At 45.0% G+C, this 22,541-nt stretch overlaps 1 protein-coding gene across 1 annotated transcript in view; it reads right to left on the minus strand.

Annotated features, from left to right (window-relative positions):
- Positions 1–5,987: 5,987 nt before the first annotated feature.
- Positions 5,988–22,541, minus strand: part of BCL2L11 (BCL2 like 11) — a 99,372-nt gene continuing 82,818 nt past the window's right edge. Inside the window, exon 4 of the mRNA XM_043467740.1 lies at positions 5,988–6,127. Coding sequence (XP_043323675.1) covers positions 6,068–6,127 — 60 coding nt within the window. The 3' untranslated portion in view covers positions 5,988–6,067. The remainder of the gene's footprint in view (positions 6,128–22,541) is intronic.

Here is a 22,541-nt window from a genome sequence, read left to right on the forward strand (position 1 = left end):
GTGTGTGTTAGTGTAGAAGTGAGGAGGGGCCGTGGCGTGTGTGTGTGTCACTGGAGATGTGAGGAGGGGCTGTGGCGCGTGTGTGTCACTGCAGAAGTGAGGAGGGGCCGTGGCGCGCGTGTGTGTTAGTGTAGAAGTGAGGAGGGGCCGTGGCGTGTGTGTGTCACTGCAGAAGTGAGGAGGGGCTGTGGCGCGCGTGTGTGTTAGTGTAGAAGTGAGGAGGGGCCGTGGTGCGTGTGTGTGTCACTGCAGAAGTGAGGAGGGGCCGTGGCATGTGTGTGTGTCACTGCAGAAGTGAGGAGGGGCCGTGGCATGTGTGTGTGTCACTGCACACGTGAGCAGGGGCCCTTGGAATGAGCCTGAGAACAGCACTCTGTGGCCTTCCGAGTGGCCCTAGTGGTAAAGAACCTACCTGCCGATGCGGGAGACCTAAGGGACGTGGGTTCGATCCTGGGTCGGGAAGATCCCTGCAGAAGGGAATGGCAGCCCACTCCGGTATTCTTGCCTGGAGGATTCCATGGGCAGAGGGGCTGCAGTCCGTGGACTCGCTCCGTCCGTGGGGTCAGACACGACTGAGGCACCTTAGCTGGCAGGCACAGCACAGCCCCGCACGAAATAGTCTCACATCCTCAGCTCTGGCAACTTCAGAGTCTGGGGCTGACTAGCCAGTGCCATGGCCTCCTGGGTCCCCAGATGAGCTCCGGGCCTCCCCTCCACCGCCCCACCCTCCAGTGCCCCCAGCACTGCTCCACCTGAAGTCCCCGTTATTTTCCCACCCACTTTCCTCTCCCCCAGCTGCCTCATTCCCAGCCGACCAACTCCTGCACTGCTTGGCGTTCCAGCTTCCGGTCCCGCCACGTACTCCCCCTTCTGTGTTCATGACCATTTTGGCTCTCAGGGCTTCCCATTTCTAGTCCTTCACTCCATCATCTCTGAATCTTTCGCTCTCGTATTTTCCCACATCACCTGCCCAGGAGAGCGCCAAACCTCCAGAGCCATCCAGCTGGCCACGCCCAGGATGCGGAGGACCAATGAAGAAATCGCCCCGATAGACCAGTGATGGAGCTCGACTGGCTCGATCCCTGCTGGACCAGATACTCTGTGCCCAGTGCTCCTTCTCCCCAAGGCCCCAGACATTCCGGCTCCAGGACCCTAGGTTCTCGGGTGTTCTCACTCCTTTCAGCAAAAATCCCGCTCTCCACACCTCTGGAACTAACTCTTCTCATGCCCATTCCTGTGCAAAACCTCACTTCCCTGCTTTCTCTGTTTTCCAGCGGAATCTAAACCCTGGGATCACATCCCTCCACCTTTTCAGAACCAGCTACCCTCTCCACCAGCCTCCCTCTCGCCACCTACCCTTCTTTTTAAACTGGAGTATAATTATGTTATAATGTGTTAGTTTCTGCTGTGTAAGAGCTGAATCCGCTATATGTATACATGTATCCCCTCCCTCTTGAGGCTTCCTTCCACCCCCTCTTCCCAGCCCCCTATGTCATCACAGAGCACCGAGCTGAGCTGCCTGAGCTATAGAGCAGCCTCCCACTAGCTATTTATTTTACACAAGGTAGGGTATATATGCTTCCCTGGCGGCTCAGTGGTAAAGAGCCACCTACAAATGCAGGATATGTAGGTCCCATCCCTGGGTCAGGAAGATCCTACAGAGGAGGAAGTGGCAACCCACTCCAGTATTCTTGCCTGGAAAATCCCATGGGCAGAAGAGCCTGGTGGGCTACAGTCCAGGGGGGTCGCAAAGAGTCAGACCCCACTTATTGACTAAACAACAAAAGTGTGTATATAACAATGGTACTCTAAATTCATCCCACCTGCTCCTTCCCCAACTGTGTCCACAAGTCTGTTCTCTACTTCTGTGACTCTATCCCTGCCCTGCATTTGCTTCATCATTTGCATTTGGTTCATCAGTACCATTTTTCTAGAGTTCATGTATCAACCTCTACTTGACAAACAGCCAGGGAGCGTAGAGCTCAGGGTTAAAGCAGTGGACTGCAGAAACACAATCATTTACCAAATCTCTCCGAGACCAAAAAGCTGACATATTTAAAATCAGTTTGCTAAGTGACCAATTCTGCAGACTACCAACATCCACCCCCCAATGTTTTTCTCTTAAATACTTAGAAAATTTGTCATAATAAGTATTGCATGCATGTGTGCTAAGTTGCTTCAGTTATATCCTACTTTTTTCGACCCTATGGGCTGTAGCCTACCAGGCTCCTCTGTCCATGGGCTTCTCTAGGCAAGAATACTAGAGTGGGTTGCCATGTTCTCCTCCAGGGTATCTTCCTGACCCAGGGATTGAACACACATCTATTATGTCTCCTGCATTGACAGGTGGGTTCTTCACCACTAAGTGCCATAGGAAGTTTCAAATGTTGAATGAGCTTTTCAACATTTTGGCTCTTGGATTTTTTTCTAGTTTAGAAGTTTTATTTTTGGTTTCTCCACCACATTTTATATTGGATTTATGGATTTGTGATTCACATTTCTAAAGCTGACTACTTCTCAAAAGTTACTTATAAAGGTTTTGATAATACATGAGCCTTTTAAAAAAAATTTTAACCTTTGGTTTGTAGAGAAAACATTTTGACCCTTCAAGTGTAATTTTGCACCAATTTGCAACTTCTCTTTCTCTTTTCTTCAGTGGTTTGGCAGTCAGCCAAATAAAAGTTTCTTCTTCATGTTCAGTTCAGTCGCTCAGTCGTGTCTGACTCTTTATGACCCCATGGACTGCAGCACACCAGGCCTCCCTGTCTATCACCAACTCCCAGAGCTTACTCAAATTCATGTCCATTGAGTCAGTGATGCCATCCAACCATCTCATCCCCTGTTGTTCCCTTCTCCTCCCACCTTCAATCTTTCCCAGCATCAGGGTCTTTTCAAATGAGTCAGCTCTTCGCATCAGGTGGCCAAAGTATTGGAGTTTCAGTTTCAGCATCAGTCCTTCCAATGAATATTCAGGACTGATTTCATTTAGGGTGGACTGGCTGGATCTCCTTGCAGTCCAAGGGACTCTCAAGAGTCTTCTCCAACACCACAGTTCAAAAGCATCAATTCTTTATAGTCCAACTCTCACATCCATACATGACTGCTGGAAAAACCACAGCTTTGACCAGACGGACCTTTGTTGGCAAAGTAACGTCTCTGCTTTTTAATATGCTGTCATATTTTTTCTTAACTTTTCTTCCAAGGAGTCATAACTTTTCTTCCAAGGAGTAAGCATCTTTTAATTTCATGGCTGCAGTCACCATCTGCAGTGATTTTGGAGCCCAAAAAAATAAAATCAGCCACTGTTTCCACTGTTTCCCCATCTATTTCCCATGAAGTGATGGGACCAGATGCCATGATCTTAGTTTTCTGAATGTTAAGCTTTAAGCCAACTTTTTCACTCTCCTCTTTCACTTTCATCAAGAGGCTCTTTAGTTCTTCTTTGCTTTCTGCCATAAGGGTGGTATCATCTGCATATCTGAGGTTATTGATATTTCTCCCAGCAATCTTGATTCCAGCTTGTGCTTCTTCCAGCCCAGCTTTTCTCATGATGTACTCTGCATATAAGTTAAATAAGCAGGGTGACAATATATAGCCTTGACGTACTCCTTTCCTGATTTGGAACCAGTCTGTTGTTTCATGTCCAGTTCTAACTGTTGTTTCCTGACCTGCGTACAGATTTCTCAAGAGGCAGGTCAGGTGGTCTGGTATTCCCATCTCTTTAAGAATTTTCCACAGTTTGTTGTGATCCACACAGTCAAAGGCTTTGACATAGTCAATAAAGCAGAAGTAGATGTTTTTCTGGAATTCTTTTGCTTTTTCGATGATCCAGCGGATGTTGGTAATTTGCTCTCTGGTTCCTCTGCCTTTTCTAAATCCAGTTTGAACATCTGGAAGTTCATGGTTCACATACTGTTGAAGTCTGGTTTGTAGAATTTTGAGCATTACTTTACTAGCATGTGAGATGAGTGCATGTTAATTCTTCATGTTAATTTTCACATATCCATGATAACCTCCCCAGTGGCAAAATCCCAAAGTGGGAGCTATAGTTCAATACAGGCACAAGTCTTTAAACTAGAGTTGACAGTAAATGTAGTTGGAAAAATGCATCCATTGGCATATATATATATATAGCATTTATGAAGTGCCCTGGACTTCCCTAGGGTCCAGTGGTTAAAGAATCTGTCAATGCAGGCGACATGGATTCCATCCCTGGTCTGGGGAGATCCCACATGCTGCAGAGCAACTAAGCCTGTGCACCACAACTACTAAAGCCCACAAACTCCTAAGCCCGCGCTCCAGAACAACAGAAGCCGCCATAATGAGAAACTTGCACACCACAACTAGTGAGTAGCCCTCACTTGCCTGCACACAGCAATAAAAACCCATTTATTTATTTTGGGTGGCCAAAAATAAATAAAATTAAAAAAAGAAGTGCCCTGCTCCTGAAATATGAAAACCCACATGAGACTGACCTTTATCAGAGCTGGATTGAGAAATCCATAGGAAAATATCTGGTAAAAATAGACCTGAAAACTTGCAAACCAAGCTAAACTAGTAAACATAAATGAAAAAACAAACCAAACTTACAGGAAAATCTTTAGTGTTGTAAAACTCACAGCACACAAATTTCTATATTTTTAAAGGTAACTGGCCAAAACAATTCAGAGGGGAACTCCAAGGATCACTCATCATGGAAATGGGTTCTGCAACAAACTGATTTTCAAGAAATCAGTTTTCAGTTCACTGGACTTTGGGAAACAGTGATTGGTTATTTGGCAAATTGACCTATTTTTTCAACCTCTCCATCTTTCCTGGGTCTTCTTCTCTGGAAGCCACACATCAGGTTACCTGGGGCTCCCATAACTGCTTCATGTTACAGTCAATAAAATAGGCTGGAATAGGACGTGGCCACATCAGCCTTTAACCTAGTACTTTGTACCCTCTTCTGGGCTTCCCTTGTGGCTCAGATCATAAAGAATCTGCCCGCAATGCAGGATACCCGGGTTCAATCCCTGGGTTGGGAAGATCCCCTGAAGAAGGAAATGACAACCCACTCTAGTATCCTTGCCTGGAAAATCCCATGGACGGAGGAGCCTGACTGGCTACAGTCCATGGGGTTTCAGAGTCAAACGTGACTGAGTGACTTTCACTTTGTACCCTTTTCTGCTGGATTCATCCCCTCATTCACACTCTTAATTCTTAGGACTGTTTTCTTCTCTTCTCCCCACATTGATCTAAGACTCCCAACCCTAATTAAGCCCCAGAATCCTGCTATCAAAAAGTACTTGGGTATGACCGACTTTTACTGAGGTTTTAGGCCATCCGGCCAAGCAGGTAACTTCAAGTGGATTGCTAGCCAACCCAGCTCTACCAATATCACCCGTTTTCCTCCAGGCATGCTGTGGGGTCCTCCCCTTTTCAGTCCCTCCTTTTTGCTGTTCATGCTTCCTCCCTCTCTCTGGTCCTTCTTCAATCATTCCTCTTGAGTTTTCTTGTAGAACACCACTCATCCATCCTGTTTACTACTTCCACACACAGATGGAAGAAACTTACCTTCCAGAACCAAAAAGGAAGCTGTTGTGAAAGAAACCTGACCCTTCCCTCACAGGAGAGAACAGGTTATGTCTATATATTGCAGTGGAAAGAAACCCTCTAGCCATCTCCATACACTGACATCTCCCACCTTGACACATCCTCTCTCATGACCTTGTATCCTGTCTCCACCCTCATCCTGACTTCCTTTCACAACCAAGCTTCCTAGACCAGCTAGTGATACCATTTTTCCTTTGTCCCAACCAATAGATACTTCCTGATCTTTTTCTTTCCTAACATCCTTGCAACATTTGACACAGTAGATACCTCCTTCCAGACACTCTTTTTTGTCCAACTTCTCTGGCCTGGGCTTCTCAATCTCTTTTGCACCATCCTTTTCCCTTGTCATCTTCTTAGAGGTCAGTGAGCCTAGCTTTGGCCATAAGACTCACCTGTTCTATAAGCAGATCCTGGCTGGTCCCACCCACTCACAGACTTAACCACCTCTGCTGTGCTGCTATGGGGTCTCAGGTCATGGTCCTGGGCCATGGTCTTGACAGTTCAGGACAACACTTGGATGTCTCCTTGGGGTCTAGAATGAAACACATACAAAGTGAACTTGTTCTCTTTCCCCCAAATATGTGTCCATTGCCCAAGCCAGGAAGTTCTCTTTCCCACCATCACCAAATCCATGTTAGGCAGCACCTCCACCTCAACGTCTCAGAAAGCCTCTGTGTCCCCCTCATGCTATTGCTCCTGGCTGGGCGCAGGACACATTCTATTGCTCCTGGCTGGGCGCAGGACACATTCTATTGCTCCTGGCTGGGCGCAGGACACATTCTATTGCTCCTGGCTGGGCACAGGACACATTCTATTGCTCCTGGCTGGGCGCAGGCAGTCAGTACTCCCTTCCTGGGATAAGACCATTGCCCTTGGCTTTCTGATCTTCTAATCTGCACCCAACATGGTGGCCAAATGTATCTTTCCTTAATGCAAGGTTAGTCATACCCCCCCTCCCCTGGCTTGCCTCTATGAGGCTCAGAGCTTTCTGTCATTTTATTATTCTTTATTTATTCATTTTGGCTGTGCGGGGTCTTCACTGCTGCCCGGCCTACTCTCCAGCTGCAGTGAGCAGGCTTCCCATCGGGGTGGCTTCTCTTGTTGTGGAAGACAGGCTCTAAGGGTGCAAAAGCTTCAGTAGTTGTGGCACATGGGCTGAGTAGTTGCGGTTCCCAGGTTTTAGAGCACAGGTTCAGTTGTTGTGGCTCATGGGCTTAGTTGCTCCATGGCACGTGGGATCTTCCCAGACCAGGGATTGGACCTATGTCTTCTGCATTGGCAGGTGGATTCTTTACCACTGAGCCACCAGGGAAGCCCATATTTTTTTTAAAAGACATTTTTTTAGATGTGGATCATTTTTAAAGTCTGTTGAATTTGTTACAATATTGTTTCTGTTTTATGTTTTGGCCACAAGTTGTGTGAGATCTTAGTTAGCACCGTGACCAGGGATCGAACCCACACCCCCTACCTTGGAAGGAGAAGTCTTAACCACCGGACTGCCAGGGAAGTCCCAAGTCTCAGAGATTTCAAGAGAACACTTCAAGATATGGGGCCTTTTGTAATTTAACATCCTCTCTCTCCAGCTCCAAAATTCAGCTTAGGCTCCTAGAAAACATGCCTGATCCCATCCTGCAAGGTGTCCTGAATTCTCAACTCACATTACTTTGATGAGGGTCTTCATTGTTTGTGAGCTTCTAGACAGCAGGCCTGATCTGACTCAGTTTCACCTCTCCAGAATCTAGCTCATGTAGGCATTCAAAAGTGTTGATAAAGAGAGCTGAAAAATCTTGGGCTTCTTGGCCCATGATGTTTCAGTAGAGACTTTGACATCGTGTAGGAGGCAGAGACAGAGATCCCTATGGGGAAACCCAAAATTCCAAGTCACAGCTTGACTGGGAGACTTCTGAGGGCAAAGGCAATTGGAGGCAGTGCAGCTTTTCCTCCTAATTGCATGCCTGCTCAGTCATATCTGACTCTTTGCAACCCCATGGACTGTAGCCCACCAGGCTCCTCTATCCATGGGATTTCCCAGGCAAGGATACTGGAGTGGGTCACCGTTGCCTCCTCCAGGGTATCTTCCCAGCCTAGGGATCGAACCCAGGTCCCCCGCATTGGCAGGCAGATTCTTTACCACAGAGCCACTTGGGAAGCCCTTTCCTCCTAACTGGGAAGATGTAATTTCCATCATTCTGTTTCTCTGGGACTCTGCCCTGCAAAGTGAAGGTGGTTCATTTGGAAAGGTCTGTCCTGCTGTGAAGGTAGTCAGGGAGGCTTGGGCAGGGTAAAGGTGCCACAGACTTTGCTGATTGCACACGTGAAGTGCTTTTGGCTTAACCTCAAGGCAGGGGTGCATTTTGGGTACCAAAACCTCCTCTTCTGCCCTGCTACACTTGACTTAGAGGGACTCCGGCCCCCTCACGGCTTGCCTGCTGAGCACTGAGATGACAGCATGGTGCCATGGTGGCAGGCAGAGGGGACACATGATTTACAGCCTTCTTTGGTGAGGCCACCAGTCCTTAAGGGGCTTTATTGCTGGGCCACTCCTTAGATTCCACTGACCTGTGGCCAAACGGTCCAGGCAGATCAAATACTGTCCCAGACCAGTGGCCACTGGGCATCCCAGCTAGAGGTGTCATCCAGAGGGCAGCCAAGAAGCAGGCAGCCCCTACCTAGTGCCCAAGTCCAGTCCAACAGGCTGTTTCCTCAAACCAAAAGAGACGGGTGACTAATTCACCATGACAGGACAGAACCTTTGCCAAGTCCTTCCTGAGCGGGGGGAGAGTCATTTCCAAATAAGCATAAAGCTGGGTCTATAAAACATGGCGCTCTTGGCATCAGTGTTCACAAGTGACAACCCTGCCAAAACTCTGCGATGCATGGCGTGCCAGGCATCAATGGTTAGAGGCAATGAGCTTGCCAAAATGCTGTGAAAAATCACTTTCCAAGGTAGAGAGACTAAAGGGAAAGACTGTAGGTATTTCACTGGCTTGGAGCCACAGCAGCTTAGCTAGTTGATGGAAAATCAGTCACCATTCACATTCGTCATCAAATGGAAATACCCATAAAGCACTATGCTTTGGTCTAATACACTAACAAAAATGAACATTTTAAGGACAATTCATAATGTTGAGAAGGATATGGTATAACTGCTGTTTTCACACACTGCTCTCAACAGCATGTATTTGTACAACCTCCCATGGAGGGCAATTTATCATTATCTGTCAAGAACTGCAAGAGTTCGTGACCCTCTCTCCAAAGAAAATAAAGCAAGATATGGAGGAAAGTTTCATTAGAGTGTTAATTGTCATTTTGACAGAGGTATCAAGTGCTCAAATTGTAGTGCATGACAAACGTTTTAATACTGTGTTCGGTACAGAAAGGATGATGGTGAGACAGCATGGCAACAAGGAAGAGTGCCTGTGATAACCGCAGGACACAACTGCACGTGTGTGTGTGTGTGTGTGTGTGTGTGTGTGAGGATGACAAGTGAGTGAAACAACATTCACAGGAAAGTGGAATCTGGGTTGGTACACCAAAATGATAACTGTGGTTATGTCTGGGAGTGGGAGTGGAGAAGTTATTTTTTCTTTTTCAAATTTAGAATAATGCGATATAACACACAAAAACTTTCTTAGAGATGTGAGGGTTGCCAAGTAGAGATAAAAAAGGCAACTGAGGGACTTCCCTGGTGGTCCAGTGGTTAAGACAACACACTTCCACTACAGGGGGGCCTAGGTTCGATCTCTGGTCGAGGAACTAAGATCCCACAGGCTGCATGGTACAGCCAAAAAATACAAACAAACAAACAAAAAAAGGCAACTGAGGGACTTCCTGGTGGTCCAGTGGCTGAGATTCCTTGCTCCCAATACAAGGGTCCCACGTTCGATCCCTGGTCAGGGAACTAGATCCTACGTGCTGTAACTGGAGATCCCCACGTGCCACAACTAACTTGGTGCGGCCAAATAAATAATTTTTTTTTTAAAGGCAACTGAGAATCCTTGTCTGGTGGGCAGGAAGGAGCCTTTCAGAAAAGGCAGGGTGCCTGGCCTCCCAGATCTGGGTGTCACTTTGGTTTGGACAGGGCAGGGTGCAGGCTGGCATAGAAGCAAGGACAGGCCTTTGCTGACTGCCTTGTCTTGGGATCTTAAGACATCTGTGGAAGAGACAAGCTGATCTTGATTGGGCAAGTGTGGAGACCTCACACACGGCCTGTGCGTGCGGATCTAGGCTGAGCAGTCTCTCGGCATATCTGACGTGGGCCCATGAGGACTGGTGAGGAAGCTGACAAAGGAGAGGGGTGGGTGCAGGGTGGCAGGTGGGAGGCTCTGATGCTCTCCAGGGCAGTGACAGTCCCAGTGCTTGGGCTTCAGAGGCAGGAGGAGGCGTCCTGGCTCTCCAGCAGCAGGAGGGAGTAGCATGGCTTTGAGAAGTCTTCATGATCGTGTCTTAAGAGAGCAGGCTCAATGCACTTATGGCTGCTGGGGGAAGGGATAGTTAGGGAGGCTGGGACGGGCATGTATGCTCTGCTACATTCAGGATGGATGACCAACAAGGACCTGCCGTCCAGCTCAGGGCACTCTGCTCAGTGCTGTGTGGCAGCCTAGATGGGAGGGAAGTCTGGGGAAGAATGGAGACATATATGTATGGCTGAATCCCTTATGGTCACCACATTGTTAATCAACTATGCATGCGTGCTGAGTCACTTCAGTCATGTCCGACTCTTGGCGACCCCATGGAATATAGCCCGCCAGGCTTTTCTGTCCATGGGATTCTTCAGGCAAGAATACTGGAATGGGTTGCCATGCCCTCCTCCAGGAGATCTTCCTGACCCAGGGATCGAACCCTCATCTCTTATGCCTCCTGCATTGGCAGTTGGTTCTTTACCACTGGTGGCACTTATTCCAATACAAAATAAAAAGTTTTTAAAAAATAAAATGTATACTAATGCTTGAAAAAAATAAAAGTGGTTCTTACATGACGGGTCTATTTAAACAAAGAAGTCTCACACATCAGAATATTTGAAAGAAAGAGAGCCAGGCTCAGGTTGAAGAGGATGCTAGGCCAGGTCCTTAGGGCACACATGTAGCCCAAAGCCTAGTGTCAGAACTTTGTATAGAAAGAGGCAGCTGAATAAACGGGTGGTTGATTGAGGGAGCATTCGAGGCCTCATGTAAAGCACTGGGGTGTGATAACATGGTCTTGCCTGGATCTGACACTGAGCTCAACCCACCATGTATCACAGCAGCTAGCTCTAAGAAACATCAAAACATGAACTTAAATAATCCCTCTGGAGAAAATGTATCAATCAACAAGGAAGCATGGATAGAGAGACTATGAGTTCCTTAGAGCCAAGCCTCGCAGGATACAAAAGGAGCCCAAGACACAGTTCTATCCTACAAAGGGCGCCTCATCACTGTCCTACCCCCATATGTTCTTATTCTTGGGTCCTGTCTGAAATTCTCTAGGGCCAGTGCTACAAAATCAGGGCCATCCTATTTGAAATCAGTAATCTGTGAACTGACTTCCCTGGTGTCACTGTGGATAAGTATCTGCCTGCCAATGCAGGGGACATGGGTTCGATCCCTGGTCTGGGAAGATCCCACATGCCGCAAGCAACAAAGCCTGTGCGCCACAAATATTGAGCCCGCGAGCTACAACTACCAAGCTCACACACTGCAGCTACTTAAGTCTGAGCACCGAGAGCTTGTGCCCTGCAGAAAGAGAAGCCACTTCAACGAGAAGCCTGAGCACTACAGCAAAGAGTGGCCCCTCTCGCTGCAACTACAGAAAGCCCATGCAAAGCAACAAAGACCAGCCCAGCCAAAAATAAATAAAATCAGTAGACAAAAGTATTAAATAAATAAATACTTAATACATGATGAGGTGTATTAAGAAAAATAATCTGTGGGTAACAGAGAAGTGTCGCTCTACAAAGTTGGAAACAAATCGGAATGTAAATCAGGTGAAGGCAAATCCCTTGCAGACTTAAGCGCAGACAAGAAACTATGCAAAATGAGGGGGGAACTATTTCATCTTCATGAGATGTGCTACACTGGGAGTGATTTTAACTCACCAGCTTATTTGCATCTGGACAAAGAGGAACCTAAATCACTTTCATTATCGTAAGAGGGCGATTAGCCAGCTGAGAAGAACGTTCCTCCTGACAGCAATTAATCTTGGTGGGCCTCCTCTCCGCTCCCAGGCCATTGCCTTGCTGAGTCATTCCACTGAGCACCGTCCGGGCCAGAGCCCAGCTGCCGTCTGCTCACCAGAGGCACCGGGGCCAGCTGACTGCAACCACAGGAGCCCTAGGGTCTCCTGGGGTTGTTTGCATTGCTGTCACTTCGTTGCCTTGTGTGTGTTGTTAGGGAAAAAGCATATTATTTATGTAAAATTATGTATTTAGGTAAAAACCCATAGTTAAGACCATGTCAAATCTTAAAATTTTTACAATGGCACGTTCTTAAAATCCAAACAGAAAGAAACTTCCTTTTCATCCAGCTTTATCTTCTGCTTCTAAACAGCTATTTATTCCGTTTTATAAAGATCTTCAAGCAGAATGCATAAGTGAAAAAGAGGAAGCAGCAAGGAAAAAAAAGGTATACTATAACGCAAGTTTGGTCAAAGCACACACACAGACAGACACATACACATGTGCTTACACATGAAAAAGTCTGAATGCCTTACTAAACCATTGAGAGTTGTGGTCTCCAGGGCTATGAAGATAGAGGAAACTCATTTTCTAAAGTTTGCTTTTCTCTGATGGGTGGTTATTTTACATTAAGTTTATATTACTGTTGTAACTAAAACTGATAAAGATCGAATGTTAAAGATGATCATGCACTAAGACTCTCTTTGCATAGGAGGTTTGCCTAGTGATGAAATATCATCCCAGTTAAGCTACATACTTTCTCTCTTAGAACAATTTATTCTCATTTCCTCCTTGCTTTTGCTTTTCCTAGAAATGAAGAAAGTGACCAGTATCCTCTAGATCAGAGGGGTCTATGAGTTTGTCTTTCCTTTTTCTTATGAAAATTTCAAACGTACACAAAGGATGCAGAAGAGTCTAATAAGCCCATGTTTATATCACTGCCTTCTACAGTTATCCACTTTTCCACCATTCAGGGTTTCTTTTTGTCTTCATCCATCTTCCACCCCCGTCTCAAACAAATTAATTTGTATGCATATATTTCTTTTTGGCTTTGAAGTAATAATTTATATACTGTGAAATGAATAAAATGTAACACTTAAATCTTGAAAAGTAAACATGTCTGTGTAACTCACACTCCTATCAAGATAAAAAAAACTTCCCATCATCCAGAAATATGCTCCTGTACCCTTCATAGTCAATCTCGTCCTCACTTTCTTGACCTTTCACCACAGTTAATTTAGTTGCCTGTCCTAGAACTTCTGTTCATTGGTTTTTAATATAATAAAACTATTTTCATTATAAAAGCTGTACATGTTAAAGAAAATATTGAGAGTTAAAAAAAAAAACTAGAAAAACAGACAGAAAGGAATAATGAACAGTCCCATCACACAAAAGGAAAAATATTTAAAAGTTTTATTTTCTTTTAGTTTCTAGGTATAAATTTTTCTCGTTTTGTTTACTTGTGATTACTTACTTCACATGACTTTTCATAATAATTTCACAAGACAAGCATCTCTCCTATAACATTCTCAAGGGGAAAAAAAACCTATCAACTTAGAATTTAATACCCCAGCAAAAATATCATTCAAAATGGAGGCAAAATAAAGATTTTTGTAGACATACAAAAGCTGAGAGAATTCTTCAGAAGCAGATTCATACTGTGTGTGTGTGCCAGCCACCCAGTTGTGTCCAGCTCTTTGTGACCCTGCGGACTTTGTCTACGGGGTTCTCCAGGCAAGAATACTGGAGTGGGTTGCCATGGAATCCACCAGTGAAGCCACCACGGAAGCCCCACTGTAAGAACGGTTAAAAGAAGTCTTTCAGGCAGAAGGCAAATGGCATCAGATAGGAAGATGGACCTGCACAAAGGAATAAAGAGTACTAAAAGTGGTGGGGCTTCAGACTGGTGGCTCAGTCGGTAAAGAATCCACCTGCCATGCAGGAGACCCGGGTTCAATCCCTGGGTCGGGAAGATCCCCTGGAGGAGGGCATGGCAACCCACTCCAGTATTCTTGCCTGGAGAATCCCGTGGACAGAGGAGCCTGGCGGGCTACAGTCCATGGGGTTGCCAAAGAATTGGGCACGACTGAGTGACTAACACACACACACAGAAATGGTAAACATGTGAGTAAATACATAGGAATTTTATCTTAATAGTTAATGTCTTTAAAAAACCGTTAAGGATATCCACATCCAGTTCTAAGGAGTAGCCCCATTCACCCCAAGTCCAAGCCTCTTACAATTAAAATTCGCTGGATACAGCACAGCACAGCAGACAGAAGAGGGCTCTGAAAGGAGTGCAAAAGAATAAAGTGAACTGTCGAAGGGCTGCAGGACTTGAGGAACATCACAGCAGTGGAGGTCTTAAGAAGTCTGTGTCTGCTTGTTTTGTCTCCTACCCATCCCGATGAAGTACCCAAACTGTCAACAAGCACAGACCAAAAGCTTTAGGAAAAGTCTGCTTCCCTGGTCAAAGAACCAACAGAGGGGGACATAACCTTAGGAACTGTTGTCTGATCGCACTTGCTCTACTCCAGCCAAGCACCAGAATTCCCAAGCCCCTCCACCCTCTCCCCTGGTCTTGCTCCAAGAACCCCTCCTGGGAGCCCGTTCTCACTCCCTTCACGGCAGTGGCAGGTGGTACCCCGAGTGCCCCTCCCTCCAGGAGGGAGCTGAACCTCCTCGACCCCTCAGCGGGCACCAGCAAGACTGACCAGGCAGTGGAATGAGGCTGGTTAGCGCCCTGCTTTTCTACAGCTGGTGCCAGCATGACTCAGAGAAAGCCTGAGCGCCCATCCCCGCCCTGCAGCAATGGGGTAGAAGGAAGTGGTCCCAGGAACACTGTGCCAAACAGATCATAGAGGGGGCTGAACTCACACTGCACTCAGAGCCGACAGGAGGATGGGAGTCGACTCTCCAGCCTCATCAGGAAGGTACTAGCTGGGCCAAAAGTGGGGATGAAACATCTGCCCTGATCACAACCTACCACTAGACCTAAACAGGGTGACTGCCTGCTAACAAAGAACATTAACTAGAATCCAAAGTCACACAACATAGTAGCCAAAATGTCAAGGATAGGACTTTTTTTAAAAAATCACACTAATAAAAAATCTTGTCACACCAAGAACCGGGAAAATCACACTTGAGAGAGAAAAGACAATCAACCAATGCTTACACCAAGATGACTCAGTTGTTGGAATATTCTGAAGAGCATTTTTTAAAGCCATGATTATAAAAATTGCACAATGAGCAATCTAAAACACTCTTGAAACAGATGAAAAAGAAAATCTAAGCAAAGGAATATAAATTATTAAAGAGATAACAAGTTGGAAATCATAAGGCTGAAAGATACAATGACTGAAATGAAAACCCAAAGGATGAGCTCAAGAGTAGTTTGGAGATAACAGGGAATGAATGAATAAAGACATATAATTGGAAATGATCCAGTCTTCACAATAAAAAGAAAATAAACTGGAAAAAAAATAAGCAGAGTCTGAGAGATCTGTGGAATGGTAACAAAAGATCTCGGATGCTGGGAAACATTGAAGGCAAAAGGAGAGGGCAACCTCAGAGGATGAGACAGTCATATATGACAGCATCAGGGACTCAATGAACAAGAATTTGAGTAAACTCCGGAGATAGTAAAGGACAGGGGAACCCAGTGTGCTGCGGTCCATGGGGTCGCAGAGAGTCAGACACAACTTAGTGGATGAACAACAACAACACATCCAGCATTGTTACCATGAACATTCTAGAAAGGGTAGAAAAAGTGTGCAGCTGAAAAAATACTCAAATAAATAGTGGCTAAAATTGTCAAGCATCTACAAATAAAATATTAAAAAATGAATTTATAAAGGTTGCAGGACACAGGAAAGTATAACATATAATTGTATTTGTATAAGCCACATAACCAAAACACACACACACACACATACACACATTTGGACAGATGTTTTCTGACAAAGTTGCAAAAACATTTCAATGGAGAAAGAACAGGCTTTTTAACAATTGACACTGAAACAAGTGGATGCTCATGTACAAACAAAATCAACTTGAGTCCATAAATTGCATTACATAAAAAAATAATTTGGATGGATTATAGAACTTAATGTAAAATCTAAAACCTAAATCTCTAGATGAAAAGCATAAGGAGAGTATCTTTGTGATCTTGAATTAGGCAAAAAGCTTTTAGATATAACACAAGTACACAATCCAGGAAAAATAAATTGATAAATCGAACTTTATCAAAAGTAAAACTGCTCTTTGAGAGAAAGAAAAGACAAACCACAGACTGGGAGAAAATTTTGCCAAGCATATATCTGAAAATGCACTGTGTCTAGAATATATAGTAAACTCTCAAAACTCAATAGCAAAAAAATGGACAGTACAATTAAAAATAAAGTGGATAAAATATCTGAACAAACATTTTTTCAAATAAGTTAAATGGATGGCAATGAGCATATAGCATTAGTTTTTAAGGAAATAAGAGTCAAAATCAGAGTGTGAATCCATTACACATATTATATTGCTGCTGCTGTTTAGTTGCTAAGTTGTGTCTGACTCTTTTGCAATCCCATAGACGATAGCCCATGAGGTTTCTCCTCTTGTCCCAGGCAAGAATACTGGAGTGGGTAGCAATTTCCTTCTCCCAGGGATCTTCCTGACCCAGGGATTGAACTCGAGTCTCCTGCATTGGTAGGCAGATTCTTTACCACTGTGCCACCTGGGAAGTCCTTTCACATACTACAGAATGACTAAAATTAAAAAAACTGACCAAATCGAATGTGGAGAGGATTTGAAGGAACTGAATCCTAATACGCTGCTGTGGAAATGTAAAATGATACAACTACCTCAGAAGTTTAGAACTTCTCAAAAACGTAAACATGCACCACATGTCCCAGACATTCAATTCCAAGAGAGAAGGAAGCAGATGGTCACACAGAGACCTGGACACAAATGTCCACAGCAGTTTTATTTGTGATCGCCCCAAACTGGCAACAAGCCAGATGTCCCTCCACAGAAGAATGGAAAAACAAATTGCGGTCTATCTATATAATGGACTGCTTCTCAGGGGAAAAAAAAAAGAAGCGATTTACTGGTAACACAATATGGATAAATCTCAAAAATAATTATGTTGATACAAATAACAAATGCTAAGAGGATCTGGAGAAGAGGGAACCCTCCTATACTGTTGGTGGGATTGTAAGTTGATGCAGCCACTGTGGAAGACAATATGGAGTTGTCTCAAAAAACTGAAAATTGAGTTACCACATGACCCAGCAGTCCCACTAATGGGCATATATCTGGACAAAACTATAATTTAAAAAGATGCATGCACCCTTATGTTCATAGCAGCACTATTCACAACAGGCAAGAAACGGAAATAACCAAAATGTTCATCAACAGATGAATGGATAAAGTGGTGGTACATATATACAGTGGAATACTACTTGGCCATAAAAAAGAACGAAATAATGCTATTTGCAGCAACATGCATGCAACAAAAGATTATCACACTAAATGAAGTAAGTCAGAAAGAGAAAGACAAATACCATAGGATATCACTTCTATGTGGAATCTAAAGTATGACACAAATGAACCTATCTGTGAAACAGAAACAGAATCTTGGACATAGAGAACACACTGGGGGTTGCCAAAGGGGAGAGGGTTGGAGGAGGTATGCAGTGGGAGGTTGGGGTTAGCAGATGTAGGCTTTTACACAGAGCATGGATGAATAACAAGGTCCTACTGTATAGCACAGAGAACTATGTTTGCTCTCCTGTGATAAATTACAGTGGAAATGTAATAAAAGAATGTCTATATTATACATATGTATGCATATATAACTGAGCTATTTTGCTGTGCAGCGATAATTAAACAAGACTGTAAATCAACTATACTTCAATAAAGACTCCCCTGGTGGTCAAGTGGTTGAGAATTGGCCTGTCCATGCAGGAGACACCGGTTCGACCCCTGGTTTGAGAAGATTCCACATGCTGGGGAGCAGCTAAGCCTGCAAGCCACAGCGATGAACGCTGAGCCGCACCTGCTGAGACCTGCGTGCCTAGAGCCCGTGATCTGCAGCAAGAGACGCCACCTCGGTAGGAAGGCTGCTCGCTGCAGGGAAAGCAGCCCCTGCTCGCTGCAGCCAGAGAAAGTCCAAGCGCAGCGGTGAACACCCAGAGCAGCCAAAAATAAACAACAGCTGTGAAAAACTATGCTAAAATCAAAACAATAATAATACTAGCATAAATTGAATAATAATGTTGGGGGGTTCCCTGGTGCTCCAGTGACCCTGTGTTCTCAAGGCAAGGGCCCCTGGTTCAACCCCTAGTTCACCCCTAGTCAGCGAACTAGATTCCAGATGCCTTAACTAAGAGTTCTCAGGTCAAAACTAAAGGTCCTGCGTGCCATGCCTCGAAGACCGAAGATCCTGTGTGCTGCAACTAAGAGCCAGCACAGCCGAATGAATGAGTAAATAGAGATAAATATGAAAAAGAGACAAATTCTTTAAAAAGCATTAATATTGAGTCCTAGAAGTCAGACCAAAAAAAGACTACATCCTGTATATTACAGTTATACAAAACTGTAGAAAATGAAAGTCTTCAGTGACATGAAACAAACAGGAATGGAGAGGCAGAAGGGAGGCCTGGGAGAGATGACGAAGGCTCACGAGAAACCTTCCGGGGCTGATGGAGACGCTCGCTGTGCAGATCACTGTGATGGTCTCATGGATGTACACATAGTGAAGACATACTGTACACACTTATGGTTGCCAGGCGGCAGGGTGAGGGGAAGGGAGAGTTAGGGAGCTGGGGATGGACATGCGCACACTGCTATGTTTAAAATGGATGAGCAGCAAGAACCGGCTGTGTGGCACCGGGAACTCTGCGGCAGCCTGGACGGGAGGGGAGTCTGGGGGAGAAGGGACACATGTACATGTACGACTGAGGCCCTTTGTTGTCCACCTGAAGCCATCACATTGTCTGTTCATCAGTTGTGCCCCAATACAAAATCAAAAGTTTAAAAAATGTGTGCAGTGTTCTGGATGTCAATATTGTAGTGAACTGCTTCAAAAAAACGAAAAATAATAAGGCCATGGAAGGTATCAAGACTTTACTCTCAATAAGACTGTTTTCTATCTGGCCTGCAAACAGGTGCACACAAAATCTATGATTCTGGCTGGAGCCTGCCTGACGACAGCCCTGCAACATTATGCAAATAGCCGTGAGAAAGAGACAATAATCACATTAGAAACCACCAGCAAATGTTTGTTTCCACACACATTCTTTTTGTTTATTTTCAGATATGGGTTGTCTGTAGCATGTGGCTGTCAGTTAACCCAAGTTGGGGCTTTTCTGTTCAGTTAGAGAATCTGAAATTGAGCTCTGTTGGGGTTTAGGACCATATGTTGGTTCATGGGTGTGGAAAGTACCTATGGCTGACCACAGACTAGAGTTCCCTACCACTACATTAGTCTCAAAACTAACTCTTGTCTTCTAACTTTGTTTTAAAACAGTCCTATAGTCTTCGTTTTAATTGCTTTTAAATAATCTATAAAATATGCTTCTTTTTCCTGTTCTTGTCTTTTCCTAACCTTGACAATTTTTCTTTTTTCACTCTAGGGGAGATCTCAGTCTCACTAGAGAATGATTTCAACATCACATTCAGTTTCTCCTCTCCTCCTGTGCTTCTCTGAGCAGACCTCCCAACCCAAATGCTGTGAAGGGGCCCAGACTTAAGGATTGTCCTTGGCATCCTAAACACGCCAGGTCTTGTCACTAAGGTGGCCCCACCTGGGCATAGCCGTCTACAGCAACAGTCTTACTTCTTACCAGAAAATCTTGTGCCTCAGCAAAGCCTTCTCTAGAATTAACCACACAGGGAGGCGTGGAGGAGGGCTAAGCACCCCTGAGCCCAGCTTTCCAGGACCCCTCATCTGTCCACCTCATCTCTGTTTTGTAATGTGCTCAGGGGACCACTGGACTTTGTACTGAAGGGAGAAGGGCGAAAAGGCCACTGACTGCATTTCTGCCCCTGTGCTGGAAAGGATGCTATGTCAGATAATCACATGCGCAAACGTCCAAGGTCAGTATCACCCCACGTTACAGATGAAGCCCAGAGAGCCTCAGGGGCTCAGACGCCCCCAGGTCTCAGTGGGACAGAGCAGAGCAAGAACTTGGTCCCAGGACTGGGGACCCATATTCTTCTCCCAGCTCAGCACACTGCTTCACGTGACTGCTGGGTCACCACCACTCTCCATGACAATTACTCCCCGTCTCTTCCAGGGCACCCACCTCCACTGGTCTTCTCCTCCAGACTTCCCTGTAGATAAGTCCATTCATCCATGAAGTCAAGGAAGCAGGCAAGGGCCCTTCACATAGGATTTTTTAGGCTGGGTAAAGAGTTTGGATTTTAGTCTAAGAGAGGATTTTTCTCAGAAGGAGTAATATGATCATATTCTTCAAGAAAAGATTCTTATAAGATATTGAAACAACATTTAGGTTGTTCATTGACAGATGAATAGGTAAAGAAGATGTGGTACGTATATACAACGGAATATTACTCAGCCATTAAAAGGTGGAATAAAAGGTGCAGCCATTTGCAGCTACAAGGATGGACCTAGAGATTATCATACTAAGTGAAGAAAGTCAGAAAGGTAAAGACAAATACCATGTGATATCACTTATATGTGAAACCTAAAACGTGACACAAATAAACCTATCTATGAAAAAGAAACAGACTTGCAAACATAGGGAACAGACTTGTGCTCACCAAGGGGGAGGGGCAGCAGGGGAGGGAGGGAGGGATCGGGAGTTTGGGGCCAGCATACACAAACTGTTATGCACAGGATGGATAAACAGTAAGGTCTTATTTTTATAGCATCGGACTTCCCTGGTGGCTCACAGGTCAGGAGATCCAGGTTTGATCCCTGGGTCAGGAAGATCCCCTGGAGAAGGGAATGGCAACCCACTCCAGTATTCTTGCCTGGAAAACTCCATAGACAGAAGAGCCTAGCAGGCTACAGCCCATGGGGTCGCAAAAAGTTAGACACGACTGAGCAACTAACACTTTCACTTTCACTTTTATAGCATAGGGAACTATCTTCAAGATTCTGTAATAAACTATAATGGAAAAAAAAGGAAGAATGCTTAGAGATCAGCCCAGTTTCCATTGCAGTAGCCCAGGCAAGAGAGGATGATGACTTGAACTTGAGTGGTGATAGTAAGAATGAAAGTGGATACACTCAAAAACTGTTTCAGAGATAGAGTCAAATTAGACTTGTTGAAGAAGCACTAGATGTGGGGAGCAAGGATAAAGAGCAGAACCAAGGCTGACTCACAGGATGTTGTCTTGAGAAACTTGAAAAACCAAGACAAGAAAGAGTCCAGGTTGGATGCATGAGACAGGGCGCTCGGGGCTGGTGCACTGGGATGACCCAGAGGGATGGGATGGGGAGGGGAGGGGGAAGGGGGGTTCAGGATGGGGAACACATGGACACCCATGGCTGATTCATGTCAATGTATGGCAAAAACCACTGCAATACTGTAAAGTAGCCTCCAATTATAGTTAATTAATTAATTATTTTTAAAAAAGAGTGAGGTAAAATCAGACCTGGGAAAATCTTGTGCTGTGTTTGGGACAAATTTGAATTCGAAATATCAATTAAAATAGAAGTAGAGTAGACCACAGAGTATAAGAATATGGACCCTGGATGGATGTAGAAATGTACGAGTCATGAAAATATTGATAGGAAACATAAAGCTGTGAGAGTGGATGAGAACACCAAGGGAGAAAGAGGGGTAAGAAATGAGCCCTGCGGACTTCCTTGGCTAAGACTCTGTGCTCCCAGAGCAGGGGAACCAAGCTTGATCCCTGGTCAAGGAATTAGATCCCACATGCTGCAAGGAAGACTGAAGATCCTGCCTGCTGCAAACTAAGACCCAGAACACTCAAATTAATTAATTGGTGGTGGTGGTGTTTTAGTTGCTAAGTTTGTCCGACTCTTTGTCTAGCCTGCCAGGTTCCTCCATCCATGGGATTTTCCAGGCAAGAATACTGGAGCGGGTGGTCATTTCCTTCTCCAGGGGATCTTCCTGACCCATAGGGCTGGGATCGAATCAGCATCTCCTGCATTGCAGCCAGATTCTTTACCATCTGAACCAATCGAGACAACTGGAGAGCCTAGTGAGGCTCTCAGAAAACAAAATAGAAAACTATAAGGAAAACAAAATTAGATTTAACTTGCTGGCCATTGTGTCTGAGTAGAAAATGATGCATAAACGAAATAGCACAGTAACAACTTGCAAAGTAGGAACCCAGGGGCAGGAATATTTAAATCAGAAAAGACCATAATGATCTGCTTTTCCTTGTGGAATTATAAAAGGTTTTAACTGAACACCAGGAAAAATGGCAAAAGGAAAACAGACAGCAAAGAAAATCAAAGAAACCCATTGAAGAGGGAACTTGGGGGCCCAGTACACACTTGGGGCCCCTAACCTTCCCCATCCTCTGGAGAAGGGAATGGTTACCCACTCACTCCAGTATTGTTGCCTGGAGAATTCCGTGGACAGATTAAAAAAGCAGAAAGGAAAGAAGTGAGAAAGGTATACAGTTGAGCAGTTTTAGGGGCTTCCCTGACGGCTCAGCAGGTAAAGAACCCGCCTGCAGTGCAGGAAATGCAGCAGACCTGGGCTCAATTCCTGGGCTGGGATGGAGGAGGAAGAAATGGCAACCCACTCCAGTATTCTCGCCTGAAACAGAGAAGCCTGGCGGGCTGCAGTCCAAAGGGTCG

Source organism: Cervus canadensis, chromosome 5 (genome assembly GCF_019320065.1).
Source record: "Cervus canadensis isolate Bull #8, Minnesota chromosome 5, ASM1932006v1, whole genome shotgun sequence".
Lineage (NCBI taxonomy): Eukaryota > Metazoa > Chordata > Mammalia > Artiodactyla > Cervidae > Cervus > Cervus canadensis.